This window comes from Trichosurus vulpecula, chromosome 6, assembly GCF_011100635.1.
Source record: "Trichosurus vulpecula isolate mTriVul1 chromosome 6, mTriVul1.pri, whole genome shotgun sequence".
Classification (NCBI taxonomy): domain Eukaryota; kingdom Metazoa; phylum Chordata; class Mammalia; order Diprotodontia; family Phalangeridae; genus Trichosurus; species Trichosurus vulpecula.
In genome coordinates, this window is record NC_050578.1 from 64034450 (window position 1) to 64055813 (window position 21364).

At 38.0% G+C, this 21364-nt stretch overlaps 1 protein-coding gene across 1 annotated transcript in view; it reads right to left on the reverse strand.

The window, feature by feature from the left end:
• Positions 1–6565: 6565 nt before the first annotated feature.
• The window catches only part of LOC118853152 (all-trans-retinol dehydrogenase [NAD(+)] ADH7-like), a 42092-nt gene continuing 27293 nt past the window's right edge, over positions 6566–21364 (reverse strand). Inside the window, exons 6-9 of the mRNA XM_036763124.1 lie at positions 21046–21306; positions 17350–17485; positions 14899–15037; positions 6566–7676 (exon numbers count right to left, since the gene is read on the reverse strand). Coding sequence (XP_036619019.1) covers positions 7652–7676; positions 14899–15037; positions 17350–17485; positions 21046–21306 — 561 coding nt within the window. The 3' untranslated portion in view covers positions 6566–7651. The remainder of the gene's footprint in view (positions 7677–14898; positions 15038–17349; positions 17486–21045; positions 21307–21364) is intronic.

Below are 21364 nucleotides of genomic sequence, written 5' to 3' on the forward strand. Positions count from 1 at the left end.
GGAATCCTCTAAAATCACAGTTAAGGCAAATTAAATTCCTTATATTTGAATATAGGAAATAGTTGGGTCTATCACATGGACATCATTGTGCCACACATTGAGTAGCAGATTATAGGGACATAGATTTGGAAGGGACTTCAAAGGCCAGCTAGTTATACCCCTTCATTTTACAGATGTGTAAATTGAGGTTCACGGAGGTTATCTATCTTGCACCAAATCACTTGGGAAGTTGGCATCAGAAATCGAATGTGAGTCCAGGTCCTCTAATTCCCAAGCCAGTCCTCTTTCCACTTTACCACATTGACTTCATTCAAGTAAATGACAGACAAGTTAGTCTTGCTCATGGAATCAAAGAATCTCCAAGTTGGAATGGACTCAGATGAGTCATTTGGATCATCTCATTTTTTCTACAACATACCTGACAAGTGGCTATCCAGTCTCCACTTAAAGACCTCCAGTAATTGTTTTTCCTTATATCAAGTCAAAATGAGCCTACCATTCTCTTCTCCTCCACCCTTTTGTATCTACCATCCTAACCTTAGCATATCCATACAACAAGTAATATCCTCAAAGGTAAGATGGCGAGAAAGAGTCCTACTGTTTGGGTCCAATGAAAATGGGGTCATCTTGATACAATTTTGCTAAGTCATCCTGGATGATGATGTTGCTGAAATGATGAGCTCTGTACAATTGCAAAGTCACTCCGAGTCACTAAGTTGTGGCTCCAAGTATTAGGGAGAAGGTGGTGTTGACTTCTCCACTTCTGACCACTCCAAATGTTTTCCCCTCCCGTCCTTTCTCCTCATGAGCTATGGGAATAGAGCATTCTTAATGGAAGGCACAGAATGAGAGACTGAGAGGCACCCAAAAAAATCAATTCCTCCCCCTCACCCCCAGGTGCCCTTATTGTCTAATTCCTCAAATGAGTAGTGGGAAGTAGTCTAGTCAGGGACCTGCTACAACTCATTGCTGATGTCAAGGCATGACACTATAGAAGAGCACCAGCTCTGAAGTCAAGGGACTTGGGTCCAAATCTCACTTCCAACATTTAGTACCTGTATGACCTTGGACAAGTCTCTTGACCTCCTTGGTCCTCAGTTTCTTCCTCTGCAAAATGAGGTGTTGAACTAAAAGTTCTCTGAGGTCCCTTTTAGTTCTAGCTCTGTGATCTCTGCTATTCTCCCTGCCCCCATAACTCCAAAACAAGGCTCTCTTCATTAGGGTGGCAAAATTTAAAGAGAGAATAAATGTAGCTCTGCCCCAACAGAGTAAAGTATCTGTTAATCCAGTTTTGAGGAATGGTTGCCAAGAGTAAGATCCAAATGATAAAGGTATGCTTAAGCCCTGGCACACCTCAAAGTCTTTCTTTCTCATGCAAACCTGGCTCCAAAACAAGCTGAAACCTTCCCAGCTATGCCTCACAAGCCTTCCCATGGCTTATGCCACTAACTGAGCATAAAGCCAGAAGAGGCTGTTCACAGAGGTTATGGAAGGAGTTGGCCTCGAAGCATTGCTGATGAGTACAAAGTTTCTCTAATAATTCACATCTCTGTAGCACTTTGAAGTTAAAGCAATACATTCCTCATCATATCCCTGGGAAGTGAATAGTGTAATAGTATCTTTCTTTCTGCAGATAATTGATATTGATCATAGCTACTTATAGCATAGATATTTGAGGTTTGCAAAGCCACACACACACACACACACATATTAACATATATGTATATATTTGTATGTAGCTATACATATATATGTGAGTGTGTACACACACATATATATGATGTGTGTGTGTGTGTAAATAAAAATTTGATCCTCCCAACAACCCTGTGAAGTGGGTGCTATTATTATCTCCATTTTACAGATATAACAACTGAGGCTCAGAGAGTACTCAATAAACAATATGCCACCTAGAAACAGACTCAGGGACATGAAGTGATTGAGTTGGTTCCACTTAAGAAGAAAATTCAACAAAGACATTTGCTTATAAATCAGCATAGCTTAGAGGGGGCGGGGCTTGCAGAATCCTAAAATTTAGTATTGGAAAAGACCTCACTGGTCAACTAGTCCAACTCATAAAAGAAAAGAATCGCCTCTACAATGCGTCCTACAAATGGCCATTCAGTGCTGCTTGAAGACTTTTAAGAAAGGAGAGCCAGTAATTTGTGAGGCAATCCATTCCACCTTTAGTTAGCTGTCATTTATTAATACAGTTTTTGCTTATATCAAGCCTTCTGATTTCAACTCTATGGGGTCAAATAGAACACAATTAACCTTTCTTCCACAAGTTCTTGAGTGAAGCTATCATGACCCTTCTCCCCTCCCTCCCCCCACCCACTGGCCAGAGTCTTTTCTCTTCCATGTTAAATTTTTTTCCAGTTCCTCCACATGATAGTCTCCATAACTATCAAATTGAGGAAGGTTAAATTGTGGTGAAAATTATCTTTAATTTTTTTCAGAGGGACACAGGAGGCAGATACTGCTGTAACCTGAGATGGGGTTTGAAGGAAAGTTATGTTTGTGGGAAGTAATTTATGTGATCTTATGTGTAGTTCAGATTTATCCATTAAGGGCTGTCTGTAGGTATAAGTAAAATGGAACTCATTGGATTTATAACCACAACAAAGAGTGTGATATGGGGGACAGAGTACTGAACTGGGAATGATGAAGGCTTGAATTCAAATTCTACCTCAGAACTTATGAGTTCTGTGACATTAGGCAAGTCACTCAATGGCTCTGTGACTCAGTTTCCTCATCTGTAAATGTGAGAATTTCACTTGATAACTTCTGAAGTCCCTTCTAGATTCAAATCTATGATCCTATAAGTCCACAGAAATCATGTAGACTAGCCTGCTTATTTTGCAGATGGTGGAAGATGAGGTTCACAGATGTATAGGGGTTTTGTTCCTTGTCACACAATGAATTTGTTAAAGAATTGGAAATAGAAAGTCGTGGCCTGTATAGTATGTTGTGAGAGATGCCTGATCTGATAGAACGTACTCTTCTTGAGGGCAGGAACTTAATTTAATTTCATCCCCTATATCCTATATTGGAGATTATATAGTCCAAACCACTTCCCAAAAGGCCCCTTCCCAATGTTTTAATTCTTCTATGAGATTTTGTCATCTGGTTTCTGTTTTAACGCTTCCCATAATGAGGAACTCTACCTTGAGAGGTAGCTCATCCCATTTTAGACAAGGAATATCATTTGGAAATTCTTGGCATATCAATCCATAATCTGCCTCTGTATAACTTCCTTATTCTTCCTTGTGGTTTCAAGCTCCCTTCCACATGACTAATAAGCATAGCTATTATATAGTGTCCTCCATATTCTTTCCTCCAGGCTAAATATTCTCATTTCTTTCAATGGAGTCTCATATGATACCTTCAAGTGCTAAGACTATTGTCATTACACTCCTCTGATGTGCTCCAGCTTTTACATGGTCCTCCTAAGATGTGGTGCATAGAACTGAATATAAAGTCCAGGTGTGGGCTATCCAGTGCAACAGAACTCTCACCTCCCAATCCAATTTATTAAGCGTCTACTATGTGCGAGACACTGGATTACTATGTGCTGGAGATAAAAAGACAAAACCAATTCTTACTAATGTAGTGCAAGACTCCATTCACTTTTTGTCTTTTGGGTGACATTTTGGTCCCTCATCTTAACCATGAAGTCAATAAAAACCCCAGGTCTTTAGGACTGCTGCGAAACAATGTCTAAATATTTGTGACATATTTTATGGAATACATCAAAAAAGATGTGCAAAGTAAAAGCAGCCAAATTTAACATGAGAATTCTGTAGTAACAGGTTTAGTGAGAAGGATTGGGCAATTGAAGCTCATCTTGTGCGGCTTGTGAGAGGAGAGAAAGCAGGGTTCCAGCTGTCTCTCAGTTTCTCCTCAGTTTGTGATCTGAAATCTTAGTAAAAAGTTTCTCAGCAAAATCGCTGACTTCTTTGTCATAGGATCAAAGATATAGCACTGAAGGGATCTTAGGGACCATGCTGTCTAAGCTCTCATTCTACAGATGAAGAAACTGAGGCCCAGAATGGTGAAGTGGCTTGCCCTCAAATGTTTAGCAGCCAAGGCAAGATTTGAAGCCAGGTCATCTAGCACCAATTCTAGGACTCTTTTCTACCAAACCAGGTTGATGGAGAAATGTTTCTATGTTCCTTGCTTTACTGTCAGGGCTAATGTGAATGTATTGATATCTCTGTCAGAGAAATAACAACTAGAACTGAGAACTTTTTAGAATTTTTCCTTTCTGGGGAAGGGGAAAATCTCTTTAGTCTTCATTTCTAAATTTAAAAAAAAGCATGGACTTTGGGTTTCTCAGGAAGCTCCAGTATTTAGTGGAATCATATAGTTTGAAGAGCCCTATAGAGTTGAAGACCATCATTTTATAGATAGTTGGGACTAAAATTTCTTCCTGTTCTTGGCATCTGAGTTCTCACACTAGCAGGAGGTGGTGTCATTCCATTAACCCATCTAAAAGCAGCTCTGGGCTAATTTGAATAACCTGGAGCAGAGCCCTGGAGGATGACAGGAGGTAGAGGAATAATCAGAAGGGAGAAGGGATGACTTCCTAATCCTCTAGACTCAGTGGAAAGTGCTGCTTCAAGTGGGAGATGTACCACCCAGGCAATGGGGAAATGTTATAAGATTAGGTCTGGTATTCTTGAGACCACCATGTCAGTTTCCCTTTAAGGGAGGCTGTAAAGTTATATAATATCCTCATGGAAAATACTGATAATATTTTTCAAAGGTTAGTATAGCTGAGTCCCCCAAATGACATTTTCTCTACTGCCAGTTTGTTTTTTCCCCTGATAACACCCCTCCTCCAATATTTTGTCTTAACTCTTGATATGAAACTCAGTCAGCTAAAAGGGGATTATCTAGAATGAGAGTATAAGAACCCCACCCTCGGAAGGGCACTTTGGAGCTCCCTCTTTCTGCTGAATTGACCTGTGTCTCTGTACTCCTCAATACAGTTGACCTTATGTAAATTATTCTCTATGTTAGAGTGTATGCCTGAATTGTATATTGGGTTCCCTTGTCCTCTCTTCCCTCCCCCTCATCTTCCACATTGCTTGCAATAAGCTTTTCATTTATTGGACTCCTATTGTTTTACATATAATTCTTAGTGCCTGAACTCATCATGGGGTTGTTTTTCCACCAGTCTCTGGCTGGCCTATGCGCCTTTCCTTAGGTATAAACTGGGTACCAGAACAAGGACTTCATCTATTGACAGCTCTTCCCCATACATCAGGGGAGTATGGCACTGTGAGCCAGCTGTAGAAAGCAAGGGTCAATGTTGGAACCCTACATTCTCCAGTAAGCCAGAGGACTGTCTCAAAACAGGAAGAGAAGAAGATAGCACAGGACTGGACACTGAAATTCATACATCCAGTTCAAGAAATAGGAGTTCCCCAAGTCCAGCGGTTCTGAACCTTTATTGTGTATTAGACCTCTTTGACAGCCTCAGAATGATGCTTTTAAGTATATAAAACAAAACACATGATTCCAAAAAACTCCCAATTATGTGGAAATACAGTTAGCAAATTCTTTTTTAATCTGGATTAAGATCTCCTGCCATAACTCCTGTTATGTAACTTACCATGGAAGAAATGAGATGTAGGGACAATGCACAAAGACACCTTAAGAATAATGGAGCCATTTTGAAGAGCAATCTGGAATTATGCCCAAAGAGTTGTTAAACTGCCTATAGCCTTTTGACCCAGCAATACCACTACTAAGTTTATTTCCAAAGATAATTAGAGAAAAAGAAAAGGAACCTCTATGTTCCAAAATATTTATAGCAGCTCTCTTTCTGGTGACAAAGAACTGGAAATCATGGGGGATACCTGTCATTTGGGGAATAGCTGAACAAGTAGTAGTATAATATTGTGATGGAATACTACAGCGCCATAAAAAATTATGAGCTCGATGATCTTAGAAAAACATTAATAGATATGCACAAGATAATGAAGAGTGAAATGAACGGAACCAAGAGAACACTGTATACAGTAAAATCAATATTGTTTTAGAAACAACTTTGGGCAAATCATTTTGACTATTATAGTCAATTTGATTATTATAAAAACCCAGATTAACTAAAAAGGACCTAGGAAGGAAGATGCTGTCACATTAGAAATATGTATAGAATGATTTTATGTATGTAATATAAGTCCATATACATACATACACATACACACATACATATTTATATCTAATGGTAGCCATCTTTAGGGTAGGGGTGGGGGAGGGAAGAAAAAAAAGAGAAAAAGGTTACACAATAACTTTATTATACATTTAAAAAGAATAGCAAGTTGTACATAATAGATTTGCAGTTTCATGTGCAATCATCTTTTTAAAAATTTTACTATGTTATGGAAATGTTTGTTTTATTTGAAAAATTACAAATAAAGAAAATTTTGAAAAGAAAATACTAAGCAAAATGTCTCATTCAGAAGAATTTATATCCTTATCAGCAAAGGAATATCAATACAGAATTGGCTTTATTAAAACTGAACTACATTTTCATTTGGAAATTCTCAAAAAGTGATTCCAAATATGTTTTTATTATTCAACTCAAAATTGCAAAAATGCACATTTTCCCCTAAACGTTGATACTCAGTCTTTGAATAATCTCTTCTCTCATTGCACATCCATTTTAAAATTTCCATCAAATTATTTGACAATGTTTCTTGAAATGAATTTAAAAAATATATAAAATTACTGCCAGATCCTTGAAGGTAGAAATTATTATTATTATCCTTGTTTTTTGCTTTTGTATTCCTAGTGCATAGAAGAGGGCATGGTACACAAGACATACTAGATAAATGCTTGTTGAATTGAAATGAATGATGTACTTTAAGATATACATTTATATTTCTCAATTGAAGCAGGCAAACTGTATCATATGAAAAATGAACTACTTTATTTTATGAATTCAATTTGTTTTTTAAAGAGGTGCTAAAAAGTATACAGATTCTTAGATACATAATGGAATAAGACAAAGACAATGGCAGATTTAGACTTTTTATCTAGTATACATAATGTATATATTCATACATATGTAAATATATGTAATACATTTGTATATGTATATGTATGTTTTGAAAATATAATTTGAAAAGACTTTATAAGAGCTTAATTGTCAATCCTTCACAATAAAGATAATATCTGGTTTCAGGTATTACAATGACACCATCCCATATGTGTTGTCCAGTTCATTTGAAATAGATGATTAGAATCCTAGAAGGAGTTGTCCTTTATGCTCTCATTAATTTTATTCATGGATATTATCATTTTCCTCAAAATTTCCACTTCATTAAAAAGTAAGAAGAGCTTGTATCTTTCTGTTGATCTGTATAGTCCAATATAAATCACTTTCTTTAGATTAAACACCAACAATACTAATATTGCCAGTAGCACCCCATTACTACCCCAGGTAAATTAAATTATGTTAGTGACCCTGTTAATCCCTAATTTAAGAAATTGCTTTTATCTGTTCTAACATACTTAATTTCTGTCTTGTGAATTACCTACATGAAAGAACCATACATGCTCTATGGATATTATACGAAAGTGAAACATCAGAGAAAGAGACTCCTGATGGATCCACAGGTATCTCCTATCACTTCCAAGTTCAAAAAGTCAGGACTGTTCGAATGCTGAAAGAGAAGATGTTAGTTCTTGTTAATAGCTTGTTTCCATATCTCCCAATAAGGGTAATTTAATATTGGGGCCGTCTTATTATACACCTTACTCTTTAATGTGCACAGAGATAGTAAATGAAGTACTGCTACTTCATTTCAAATGAACTACTGATCATTAAATGAATGATGAATCTGAAAGATCAATTTGCCAGACCTGGGGGGTGGGAGAGGGGAAGTCAGGAACCTAAAGGATATTTGGGGGTCAGTGAGGCCTAAGGCCATTTCCCCTAGTCTTAAGAAGAGATGTGTTTTAGATGTAAAAGTGAGACTCGGGTTTTACACTTCTCAAGCGGGAGAGAAGAAATAGATGCTCTGTTTCCTTCCAGATATGAATCTATGAAGTTGTGATTCTCTGCTTTCCAGGAAAATAAAAAGCATGACACATATACTGAGGTGCTTGGCAAAGAGAAGGAGCTCAGAAAGATTAGCAGATTTATATAATGAGAATACATTCCTTCTCCTGTCATTAAAAAAGAGGGAGGTTCTTGTCCCCTATATGATGTCATTCCTGCGCAGAGATCAACGAATGAGGAAAAGGATCCATGTGTAGAAAAAATATTTAAAATAGTTCTCCTTGAAGGGGCAAAGAATTAGAAACTGAGGGGATGCCCATCAGTTGAGGAATGACTAAATAAGTTATGATATATTAAAGTGATGGAACACTGTTGTGCAATAAGAAATTATGAAGAAGTTGGTTTTGGAAAAACCTCAGAAGACCTGTACGAGCTGATGCAGAGTGAAGTGAGAAGAACCAGGGGAACACTTTATACAATAACAATGTTACAACAAAAACAGACAACTTTGAAAGCTTAAGAACTGTTATCAACTGTGATCAATTCCAGAGCACTCATGATACATATATGAATATATGTAGATATTTATATATACACATATAAACAGGTATATGTATATATGTATGTATATGTACACATACTTAGGTATATATGTATATGTACTTTTATAAGATATTTGTGAGAATTTACTTTTCTTGACCATACATATTTGTTATAATAACTTTATTTTTCTTCTTTTTCATTTGAGGGTGTGAAGATGGAAGGGAGAAAAGGAAGAGTGGGGTTAATTAATAAAAATTAAAATATAGGATCAGGAATAGATGATTACTAAGGTTTCTTTCAAACTTCTAGATTTTTCAATTGTCTTCTAATTCTTGGAGCTTAACTGCAAAGTTGTTCCAAGATGGCAGAGTGCAGGCTGGGACCCAGCCAAACAACTTTAAAATAATGTTTCAAATCAAATTTTAGAATGGCAGAGCCAACAAAAGGTTAATCACAGACATTTTTCCAGCCTAAGACAACTGCAGGAGAGATCTGTGACAGCAGAGTGCGTAAAGGCCCAGAGCATGACAGGAGCACCAGCTGTGAGCCTTAGAAGTGGCCACTGTAGCAGCAGCAGCTTTGGGGGTTCTCAGTCCAGAGATAGTAAGGGGGTCAGATAACTAAGCAGACACAATTTTGTTGTGCCCTGGATATAGCTGATGTTGATCAGCAGCTCTATTGCCCATAACCGCTTGTGGGTCACATATCTAAGATGGAGTAGGGACCCTGGCCACAGTTCCAGAGCCAAGAGGAGTGCTAGCATTTGTGGCTGCAGGGGAACAGAGGTCCTTCCTGAGTGAAGACCAGAGTGCAAACCAGAGGAGCAATGACCACACCTCTCCCAGGATAACACCACCTTGAAAGCAACAAAATATGCATTTTTGCCTATGTGTCCAGACTTTAGGAACACCCTGTAGATCATCTCTACTTCTGTATTTATTTATTTATTGCTGAACTTCAACCAGAGTCATCTTCTCCCTCTTCCACTATTCCTTTGCTTGTTAGGGTGTAATGTATGTAGTCTTGCACTTTGTATTAATGTATTAGAAACATTCCAGTCTGTTTTGCACTTTTTATACTGTTCATATACTTATAATTAAAACTTTTCCTAGGATATTGAATAAATTTAGTCTTATTTAGAAAACAAAAAATAAAAAAGAGAGTCTAGACGTTGTATTTCAAGAAATTATCAAGAAAAATTGCTCCAATATCTAGATCCAGAGGATGAAAAGAATCCATCAATAACCTCATGAGAGAGGTCCCACAATGGAAACTTCTGGGAATATTATAGCCAAATTTCAGAGCTTTCAGGTCAAGCAGAAAATATTGTAAGCAGCCCAAAATAAACAATTCAAATATGGAGCCACAGTCAGGATCACAGATGATTTAGCAGTTTCTATGTTAAAGGAGTGGAGGGCTTGGAATATGATATTCCACGGGGCAAAAGAGCTAGTATTATAGCCAACAATAACCTACCTAGCAAAACTGAGTATAATCCTTCAGGGGAAAATGGATATTTAATGAAACAGGGTCCACTAAGTGGCACAGTGGATAGAGCACAAGGCCTGGAGTCAGGAAGATCTGAATTCAAATTTGACCTCAGAGATACTTACTGGCTACGTGACCCTGGGCTATGTTACCCTGGGCTAGTTACTTAACGCTGTTTGCCTCAGTTTCCTCATCTGTACAATGAGATGAAGAAGGAAATGGCAAGCCACTCCATTATCTTTGTGAGGGAAGCCCCAAATGGGGTCATGAAGAGTCAGACATGACAGAAAACCAATTAAATAATAAATAAAATGGAAGACTTCAAAGCATTCCTGTTGAAACGACCAGAGCTGAATAGAAAAATTAACACTAAAAGGCAAAATTCAAGAGAAGCATGAAAAGATAAACATGAAAGTGTAATCATAAGAGACTCAATAAAGTTAAATTGTCTCAGTGGAGTTAAATGGTTTACATTCCTGTATGGGAATATCATACATGCAACTTCTAAAAACTTTATCATTATAGGGCAGTTAGAAGGAGTCTGCATAGACTCATAGGTATGAGTGTGAATTGATTACGTTGGGATGATCTCCCCAAAAAAAGAATGTAAGGGTGAGAAAGAGGGATGCACTGGGAGTAGCAGGAAGGGAGAAGGAAAATAGGGCAAATTTTCTCACTTAAAGGAGATATGTAAGGAAGGATGAGAAAATAGAGTGGTGGCAGGCAATACTTAGACCTCATTCTCATCAGAATAGGTTCAAAGAGGGAAGAATATACATATACACATATACATATACATGCACACATATGTAGCTATATCTACAACTACAATTATCTCTCTCTTTATATATTTATACACACACACACACAAACACTCAGTTGGGTATAGAAATCTATTTTACTTAATACAGAAATAGGAGAGGGAGGGAATAAGAAATATGAATGGGGGGAGGGAGGGGAGAAAATCTGGAACTCAAAATTATGTAGAACCGTGTGTGGTAAACTAAAAATAAATAAATTAATTAAAAAAAAAGAAATATGAATGGGGAGAATGACAAGGGGGAGGGTGGATTAGGGGAAGCAGCTGTTGAAAGGAAGACAGACTTTTAAGGAGGGACAGGATAAAAAGACAAAGATAAACATAAGGAAATTTGATGGAGGAAATGCAGTCAGTGATCATAACTGTGAATGTGAATCCATAGAATGGGAGCAAATAGCAGAATGTATTGGAAACCAGAATCTAATAATGTGTTGTGTACAACAGACACATTTGGGACAGAAAGACACACATTGAATTGAAATGATGGGTTGGAGCAGAGTCAATTAAGTTTCAGCTTAAGTGAAGGGGGCAGGGGTAGCAATTATGTTCTCAGAGAAAGCAAAAGCAAAATTAGACCTAATTGAGAGAGATAATCACGTAAACTACATTTTGCTAAAAGGTAACATAGCGATGAAACAACATAAAAAATTACAGAAAGTTTCTCTAATAAAGGCCTCATTTCTCAAATATATAGGGAACTGAGTTCAATGTATAAAAATAAGAGCCATTCCCCAATTGATAAAAGGTCAAAGGATATGACTAGGCAGAAGAAATAGAAGCTATCTATAGTTATATGAAAAAAATGTTCTAAATCACTACTGATTAGAGAAATGCAAGTCAAAAGAACTCCAAGGTACCACCTCACACCTATCAGAAATGACAAATGCTAGAGAGGATGAGGGAAAATACTATTCTGGATACCATGCTATAAGACTGTGCATACCATTTGACTCAGAAATACCACTACTAGGTCTGTACCCCAAAGAGATCAAAGGTAAAGGAAAAGCACCTATATGTACAAAGGCATTTTAGCAACTCTTGGTGGTGGCAAAGAATTGGAAATTATGAGGATGATTATCAACAGCTGAACAAGTTGTGGCATATGATTGTGATGGAGTAGTATTGTGCTATAAGACATGACAAAGGGAGGGGCTTCAGAAAAACATGGCAAAACCTATATGAGCTTTTGCAAATAGAAATGAGAAGAACCAAGAGATCATTGTGCACAGTAACAACCATGTGGTAATGATAGTCAACTGAGAAATTTTTGGCTACTCTGATCAATAAAATGATCCAAGACAATCCAAAGGACTCATGATGAAAAAAATGCCATCCACCTTCAGAGAGAGAACGGATGAATTCCGAGTGTAAATTGAAGTATAGTTTTCTCATTTTTTAAATTTCGGGGTTTTTCGTGATATGACTAATATGCTATGCCTGATTTCACATATATAATTGATATCATGTTAGTTGCCATCTTAGTGTGTGGGGAAGGGTGTAAAAGGGAGGTAGCAAATCTGGAATTCAAAATTTAAAAAAGAATGTTAAAAATAAATAAATAATTTCTTTAAAAAAGTTGACCTACACTTAAGAAGTGAGTTGATAGAAAGGAAGCTATTCTATAATTTTGTTTTTCAACAGTGCCACCCATAAAGGGAGCTCTTTATATTCATTGGCCTTGATTTGTTGGGTTTCATTGGCTCTTCTCTATAATTTCTGCTAGTTTTGTTGTCACAGATCAAACATTTTTTTCTTTTGATTTATTTTTTAGTTTTCAACGTTCACTTTTATGATTGTGAGTTCCAATTTTTTTTCTCCTTCTTTCTCTTCTCTCCCTCCTCCCCAAGCCAGCAAGAAATCTGATGTAGGTTATACATGTACAATCACAGTAAAAATATTTCTACATTAGTCACATTGCAAAAGAAGAATCAGAAGAAAAAGTAAAAAACCACGAGGAAGATAAAACAAAAAAAAACATGAAAATAGTATGCTTCGATCTGCATTCAGATTCCATAGTTCTTTTTCTGAATATGGATAGCATTTTTCATCATGAGTCTTTTGGAATTGTCTTGGATCATTGTATTGTTGAGAAGAGCTCAGTCTTTCATAGTTGATCATCAAACAACGTTGCTGTTACTGTGTACACTGTTCTCCTGGTTCTGCTCACTGCCCTCAGCATCAGTTCATTTAAGTCTTTCCAGGGTTTTCTGAAGTCTGCCTGCTCACCATTTCTTATGGAACAATAGTATTCCATTACATTCATATACAACTTGTTCAGCCATTCTCCAATTGATGGTCATCCCCTCAATTTCCAATTCTTTGCTACCACAAAAAAGAGCTGCTATAAATATTTTTGTGCATGTACGCCCTTTTCTCTTTTTTTAACTATCTCTTTGGGATACAGACCTAGTAGTGGTGTTGTGGGATCAAAGGGTATGCACAGTTTTGTAGCCCTTTGGATATAATTCCAAATTGCTCTCCAGAATGGTTGGATCACTTCACAACTCCACCAACAATGCATTAGTGTTCCAATTTTCTCACACCTTCTCTAACATTTACCATTTTCCTTTTCACAGATCAAAATTGAAGAGATTCTGTACTTTCCTAGCACTCCTTATTGTCACTGTTTTATTCATTCCTCTAACTCATGTCTAGTTTTCTACTGAGCTACATAGAATAACAAATGTATTAGCATTTGTATCTATACACAATCTCAGATGAAGACAGATGTCAGGATTCTCACGTGTCTTTTTAATTTTCCTGGGCTTTGGTTTTCTCAATTGTAAATGAAGAGGTTAGGCTAGATGGTCCCTGAGTTCTGTCTTAACTACACAGTAATGTTACTATGATCCTATGATTTGGTCCAATAACCGGTTATTTGGAAAACAAGCAGTTTGTCTGAATTCAAATATTTTGCTAGTAGTATTTAGTTGTTTAGAATATTCAAACCATTTTTAGTAACGGTTTGAGAGCCATTTGCACATGTAGAAATGTACTATCTATCCCTTGTGATCTGACCCTCTAATGTCAGTATATAAAGACGACATAAAGGCTAGAGAAGGATGAGAGAGGACTCAGAAAAAATAGGAAGAAAACATAATTCTTCCTGATTCAATGGAAATTGCTTTCTGACAATGGACCACAAATACCTTTTGTCCTTATAACCTGTAATGCCACTGGGACCCAGAGAAATTCATGCTGGGAGAGGGAGCACTATGGCAGAATGGACTCTCCTAGATTGCTGTGAGTAAGTATAGGCATGAGGACATGGGGGTGGAAAAATATGCTTTTAAAGAAATCCAACTTTCTCCACTTTGTTCTCTCAGTGTTCATCTTTGAGATAAAAATTGAAGAGATTCTGTCCTGTCACAACACTCCACAAGCCATCATATATGTCTCTTTGTCTGAGAAGTTTCATGGGCTATATCTTGTATAGAAAGGTTCTCTTGTCCTATTTTCAGGGTCCAATGAGATAGATTGGGTATAACACTCATGTCATTCATTCACTATTCACATCTATGCTCTGCCTTCATCTTCTTACCAGCATTGGGATTCAATGCCAAGAACTCTCAGGGTTAATACACACAGAGGAGATTATCTCATAAGATTATGTCTTAGAGACCATAGAAGTTATCAAGCACAACCACATCACTTTAAAGGGAAAGAAAGTGGGGACCAGAGAAATGCAGTTGCCAATGGTCATATGGCTAGCAAGTTACAGGACTGGGATTTGGACCCAAGTTATTGGACTCTCTGTATAGACCTCTTTGACCTCTTTAGACCCTGAACCCAGCTGACATTAGCAAAGTTGACTTCCATTTTATGAGGGAGACAGGATTTAATAGATCTGATGAGTGGAAAAAGTACAAAAATGCAAAGGAAAACATTATTTTCATCTGGGATAATGTAATACTGATCCTACTAGGATTTTCATTTATGTAAGTCAGAAATTAAAAAAAAACAAGATGATTGTTTACAAATTCTGTATTATACAAATTGCATTTTTGAGTGTAAAACACATAAAAACACATACCTTTCTCCTTTGTTGAGCAGATCAAATCCATCTTTGACTTTATTAAAAGGTAAAACATGAGTTATTAAGGGGTCCAAGTCAAATTTCTTTGCCATGTAGTCAGACACTAGTTTTGGGAGGTCATTTCTAGTTTTCCAACCTTAAAAAATTAAGCACAACTATTTTAATTTATAAAACATTAAAAGTCAGTTAACAAGCATTTTTTAAATGCTTACTATATGCCAGGCATTGGGGGCACAAAGGAAGGCAACAACAGTTTTGCATGAAGAGCTTACACTCTAAGGAGTGGCAGAGCATTGAGTAAATTGTCTAGGGAAATAAATGGATAAGAACTGCACAAGATGAGAAGCTGTGTGTGTTGGGGGGGGGGTTAGATTGCTATCTGCACTGCTTGCATGCCCAAATGAATGAAATCATGGATCCATGGAATATTAAAGTATATTTCACCACTTTAGACTTAAATATGACAACTTTTATTTGATACGATCTTATCTTTTTGTATCAAGGGAAAATCTAATGGCATATTTGTTGCATATAAAAGACCTTTTTTTTTACAAGAAAAGATCCTTTCATGACCATCATGTCCTTTACCAAAATGTTATTTCGTCCAAGAAACCTTTTCTAGCTAACCTCATTCTGCAGTGATCACACTGTCTTGGTACTTAGGTAAAAGCCATAATAACCCATATTTATTATATAGGGCTTTATAATTCACAAAATAGTCATATTCAAACAACCCCATAATGGAAGTAATACAAGTATTTTAAAATTGAGAAAACTAAAGCTCAGGGAAGCCAGATGCATTCCTCAGTCACCTAACTAGTAGATGTAGGAATCTGGCTTCCAGGCTGAGGAGGTGGACTTCTGCTAATTAAAAAAATTATTTTTTTAAAAAAAGGAAACCAAGGACTTCACTCTATTGCCTGATCCAGATGAAATAACCCTTCCTCACAGATACCTCCTCCTCTGCTACCACAAACAGCAGAGTAAAGCTCAGTCTTCACTTAGGTATTAGAGACAACAGTGTAGAAAAGTCAAGAGTGCTACTATTTAGGAATATTACAATAGGTAAGTTGTTTAACCTCTCTGACATTCAGCTGTGTCATCTATAAAATGGGAATAATACTTGAATTAGTGATCTCACAGAATTGTTGTAAGGAAAAGTGTTTTGTAACTTTGAAACGCTATGTAAATGTCAACTCATCTGTTGTGATGTGAATCCACAACTTTCTGTTATTTCTTAATTACTCTAAATTTGGAACTGAAAGTACTGCCTTAGTAGTCTAGGAATTGTGTGTGCATGGCCCTATAGACCATGAGTGATATCTAAGTGATAGAGCAAACCAGAACCACACACAGGAATGTAATTGAATGTTATTGGACCATAAGAAATCATTATTATGAAGATTATAGAGAATTATGTTAAGATATAAAAACCAATGCAAAATTAAGTAAGCAAAACCAAGAAAGCAATATACAATAATGCAAATGAGAAGACCTCCCCTCCCCACAGTGAATACTGTATAATTAAAATGCTTGGTGGTGCCAAAGGAGAAATGGGAAAATGCTCCCCCCTCCCTTCTTTGCAGAGGTGGTAATATGGGTCTGGAACATTGCATATACTGGTCTACTTGATGATGTGTTAATTTCGTTGAACTTCTTTCTTCTCTTCCCCTGTCTTTATTACTCTTTGTTACAGAGAATGGCTCTCTGTGTGGGAGAGGTTTGAAGCATGTATTTGGGAATTAGGCTGATGTAAAAAAAGACAAAAATTCAAATAAAAGGAACCGCTAGCCATAAAAATTCTGATGTGTATATATATAATATACTTATGTATATATATAATGTACTTTTATATATATATATAATATACATATATATATCTCATTATTGAGCTAGCAGTCAGTGTAAGACCTGGGTATTTTTTTCTTGTTGATTTCTTCAAATTTCTCCCTTATTATGTTCTCTCATCTATACTCAAAGATCTCCCCAAACATGAAATGCTTCTTAAAATGTTGTGAGATATTTGGCTTTCTCTCTTGGCAAAGGACAGGTCAGACGTCCTGTCCCTTCCACCTATGTGTCAACACCTTTCTCCTCCATCTTCAGATGTTTCCAATACTTTGGCCTCTCCTCTGATTGGTGAATTCCTGTCCAAGTCCAAATTTCTTGCCCAAGAGCTGGACTGAAAAGCATGGCCATTGATTTTCACATTCTCCCAACTCTGCTCATGACTCTCTGGACTTTGCTCCCCAGCCCACCTTCTCCTCAGCCTGCCTTGTGTGTATTGGCATCTCCCATTGGATTGTAAGCATTTTGAGACTAGAAGCAGTCAATTTTTAATTTACTTGTATTTATATTCTCAGCACTTAGCACTGTGCCTGTCACATAGGAAGCACTTAGTATATTCTCTTTTTCTGCATAAAAACCCCTCATTTCTCAGCCACATACCACCAAAAATGCATCCTTTCCAGGTGCGTCCAGTGAACACCAGCATGGGATCATAGGTGAGCATTTTAGATGCTGGAGGATCTCCAACTACCACGCTGATCCCATAGTTCATATGGCAAGAAGCCAGGGCATCAACCTGATGTACAAATGAAAGAGAAAATATGCTTCTTATGGTATTGATCAGAATGGGAAGAGATCTGTGCCTTGTTCCATTGTCATCAATTAGCACAGTCCCCCAAATGAGTGGATCAACAAGTATCTATTTATTAGGCAACTGGGCGGGTTATACCAAACAAAAGAGTCCTTCCCCTCAAGAATCCCACATTCAGTGTGTACGTGAGGTGGAACCAACCTATACACATACAAATATAAAGAAATTAGAAAGTAACTTCAAGGTAATTTGGCTGTTGGAGGAGGGGAAAGGCATTGGTAGCTTGGGAGATTAAAAAAAGCCTCCTGTTGGAGGTAGTGTTTGAGCTGAGATTGGAGGGAAACTTGAGTTTCAGTGACAGAGGTGAAGACGGAGGTCATTCCAAGCATGGGGGACAGTACAAAGACATGAAGAAGAGAGATGGAATGTCACGGCAAGAAACTGAGGTATGCCCCCACATGTTCGCTTCGATTTGGTTTCTTATGTAATGAAGCTTGTTTGGAATATTGTAGAAAGTCTGCAGTTCTTAGTACCCCTTCCATAGACATTTTCCCAGTAAAGGCAGGAAACAGAAGGAAGAATCAGAGGATCATAGATTTAGAGCACAAAGAGACCTTAGAAGTCACTCTAGTCTAGCCTCTTCGTTTTATAGATGAAGGGACTGAAGCCCAGTCTCAAAGTGAAGTTGTTTCCCCAAGGTCTCAAGGGAGCACATGGCCAAGCCAGGATCGGAACTCAGTTCTGGTGTACCAAAGTTTAGACCTCAAAATGCAGTACTTTTAAAATTTAACAACATACTGTGATTGAAAAAAAAATCATGTTTACAATATTTCCATCACCGAAATATGATCAAAGCATTGTCACCAGACATACTGCCTAGCATGAACCAACAATGTAACTATGGCCAAAATCTCACCCCAATGAATTTAATAAAATGAACTTTGTTGACTTTTCCATCAAAGAATTCAATGAAATAGGAAAACAAATCTGTCCCAAAAGGTAACTTCTTGCTTCCCATACGGAAACTGAGATTAATGTATATTATTTCTGAGTATTAGTTTCTTTTCCCCCTTCCATTCTTTTTCCTTCCCTTCCCTTCCCTTCCCTTCCCTTCCCTTCCCTTCCCTTCCCTTCCCTTCCCTTCCCTTCCCTTCCCTTCCCTTCCCTTCCCTTCCCTTTCCTGTCCTTTTTGTCTCCTCTCCTACTTCTCTTCTCTCCTCCCCTCCTTCTCTTCTCTCCTCTCTTCTCCTCTCCTCTCCTCCTTCTTCCCTTCTCTCTTCTCCTCTCCTCTCCTTACCTCTCCATCCTTTTGTCTTCTTTCATCTCCTTTCCTTTTCCCTTCCCTTCCCTTTCCTGTCCTTTTCCTCTCCTCTCCTCCTTCTTCTCTTGTCTTCTCTTCTCTCTCCTCCTTCTCCTCTTCTCTCCTCTCTTCTCCTCTCCTCTCCTCCTTCTCTTCTCTCTGCTCCTCTCCTCTCCTTTTCTCTCCTCTCCTCTCCATCCTTTTGTCTTCTCTCCTCTCCTTTCCTTTTCCCTTCCTTCCCTTTCTTTTCCTTTCCTTTCCTCCTCCCTTCCTCGCTTCCTCCCTTCCTCCTTTCCCTTTTTCCTTTTTACCTTCCTTCCTTCCTTCCTGCCTGCCTTCCTTCCTCCCTCCCTGCATTCCTTCCTTTCTTCCATTTCCTTCTTCCCTTCCATTTTCATTTCTCCCCGCTTTCTCTCTTCTCCCACTCTGTACCTATCTCTATCCCTCACTCTATTTCTGTCTCCCTCTTCTCCAGGTATTTACTAGAGGCATAGTACTAGTCTCCTTGGCTAGGTGCTGTCATTGTTTTAAGAGACTCAGTGTTCATTAGGAAATACCTAAAAAGAAATTGTCTTTATTACTATTATTACTACTAATATATAATAGAAATATATTGTTCTTGTAAAAGAATAACTAAGCATGTCATCAGTTTCCTTGGCAATAAATCTAAACGCTAAGAGATGGAGCAAAGCCAGGCAACTATCATTAATTAGGAGTTCTGCCTAGGTCACTGAAGGGCATCAACAGTGAGACTGTGAAGCGATCGCCTAGCCGACAGTGATTACCAGGGACTTTGGACCTACTCCTCCAAATTCCTCTTTTCTCTATAAACTCCACCCCTGGCCCAACACTGTAGCCCCCTAGTTGGAGTTAGAACAATCACATACCCTGAGCAGCTGGATGTAAGGGCTTTCAATTTCCATTTGATACCTTGAGGGCAGGGCCCACTGTGCTAATCTGAAGGTTCATTTGCTCAGGCTCAGTTACACATCAGAGAGCAGAAATTCTGGATGGGGAAAGTGGGAAGGAGGGAAAGGATGTAGATTCCTTGGGAAGAAGTTATAAGGCTTGCAAAAGCCCATTTTGTGGTCCCATAGCTTCCTTTTTCCCTCTATGCCCCTCAGGCAGATCACCGAGGCAGGTTGAGCTCTGTCTGGGATCACTTTTCTTCTCATTAGGCAGTGAAGCTGGGAGGCATTTAGGGTAGTAGCACAGTGACTAGGTGATGTATCTGGAGTCAGGAAGACGTGAATTCAAATCTACATAGTTGGATGACCTTGGGCACATCATTCTCTTGATCTCAGTTTCCTTATCTGTATAATGGGAATGAAAATAACACCTAACTAGTGTAATTGTTGCAAGAATAAAATGAAGCAGCATTTGTAAAGTGTTTTGCAAACCTTACAATACTACATAAATGCTATTATTATTATTTAAAGAATTCAAGAAAGCACGTATTTTCCTTGAAGTATTGGTTGCTTGTTTCCTTTAACTTAGAAGATAATGTTGCAGAGCTCTACTTGACTCTGACAATGTAAATCTAATCATACACTTCAGATATCCTTGGTCAATTTCTAAATTTACAGATTGGTTGATGAATGAGCAAAAATTGCCTTCAACTACTATGTCTAGCCAGGCCCAGACCATGCTTTCCATCGCATCTTAACTTCAACTGGGACGCCAGGGTCTACCTTGCACAGGAATCCTGGTATTTACCCTGCCACCAGGAATCATGCTCTTTCCTACCCCAGATTTATATTTCTTACTCTTGCTCAGAGACAAACAATCCTACCAATATAACCACTGCCATCAAAAATAAGGTGAAAATCAATGCCTCCACTCACCATCCCCTGTGACTCACCCGACCAAGATACCCTTTCTTCACCCCTTTATAATATGCAGTTTATATATGTTATTTTTATATGTTTATATATGTTATATGTATGTTATTTGTACCTAGTAGAGTATAAGCTCCTTGAGGGCAGGTACTGTCTAACTTTTTTATTTGAATCCCCAGAACCCAGCCCTAGTACCTGCACATAGTAGGAGCTTATTAAATTCCTATTGATTAATTTACACTGGTTTATGTAAATTCAGCTTTTGTCTGGATCATAGCTGCATTCTAAGAACTCTCTTAACGAATTAAACCATTGAGAGGTGGACTCTACCACTGCTCAGATTTGAGCAGGGATTGAACATTTAGTCATGGCTTTCAAATTCTTCTCTCTACCTACTGGTTACTCACCATGGTATCATGGTGTCCGACGGCCTCAAAGGTGAACTCCACAGAATTGTCAGTCATTTCCTTCAGGACTTCACTGATTGGCTTTGTATAATCCTTAGGGTTGATGCACTCAGTGGCTCCTGCAGCCTTGGCCCTCTCAAATTTGCGGGGGTTGATGTCAACTCCAATGATCCGGGAAGCACCGGCTGATTTACATCCTATAATAACTGAGAGGCCAACTCCTCCCAGCCCAAAGACGGCACAAGTAGATCCAGGGGTGACCTGTGGTGATGAAAAAATACCGGCCTTTAGTAATTAATGATTGATCTGCTAAAACTGA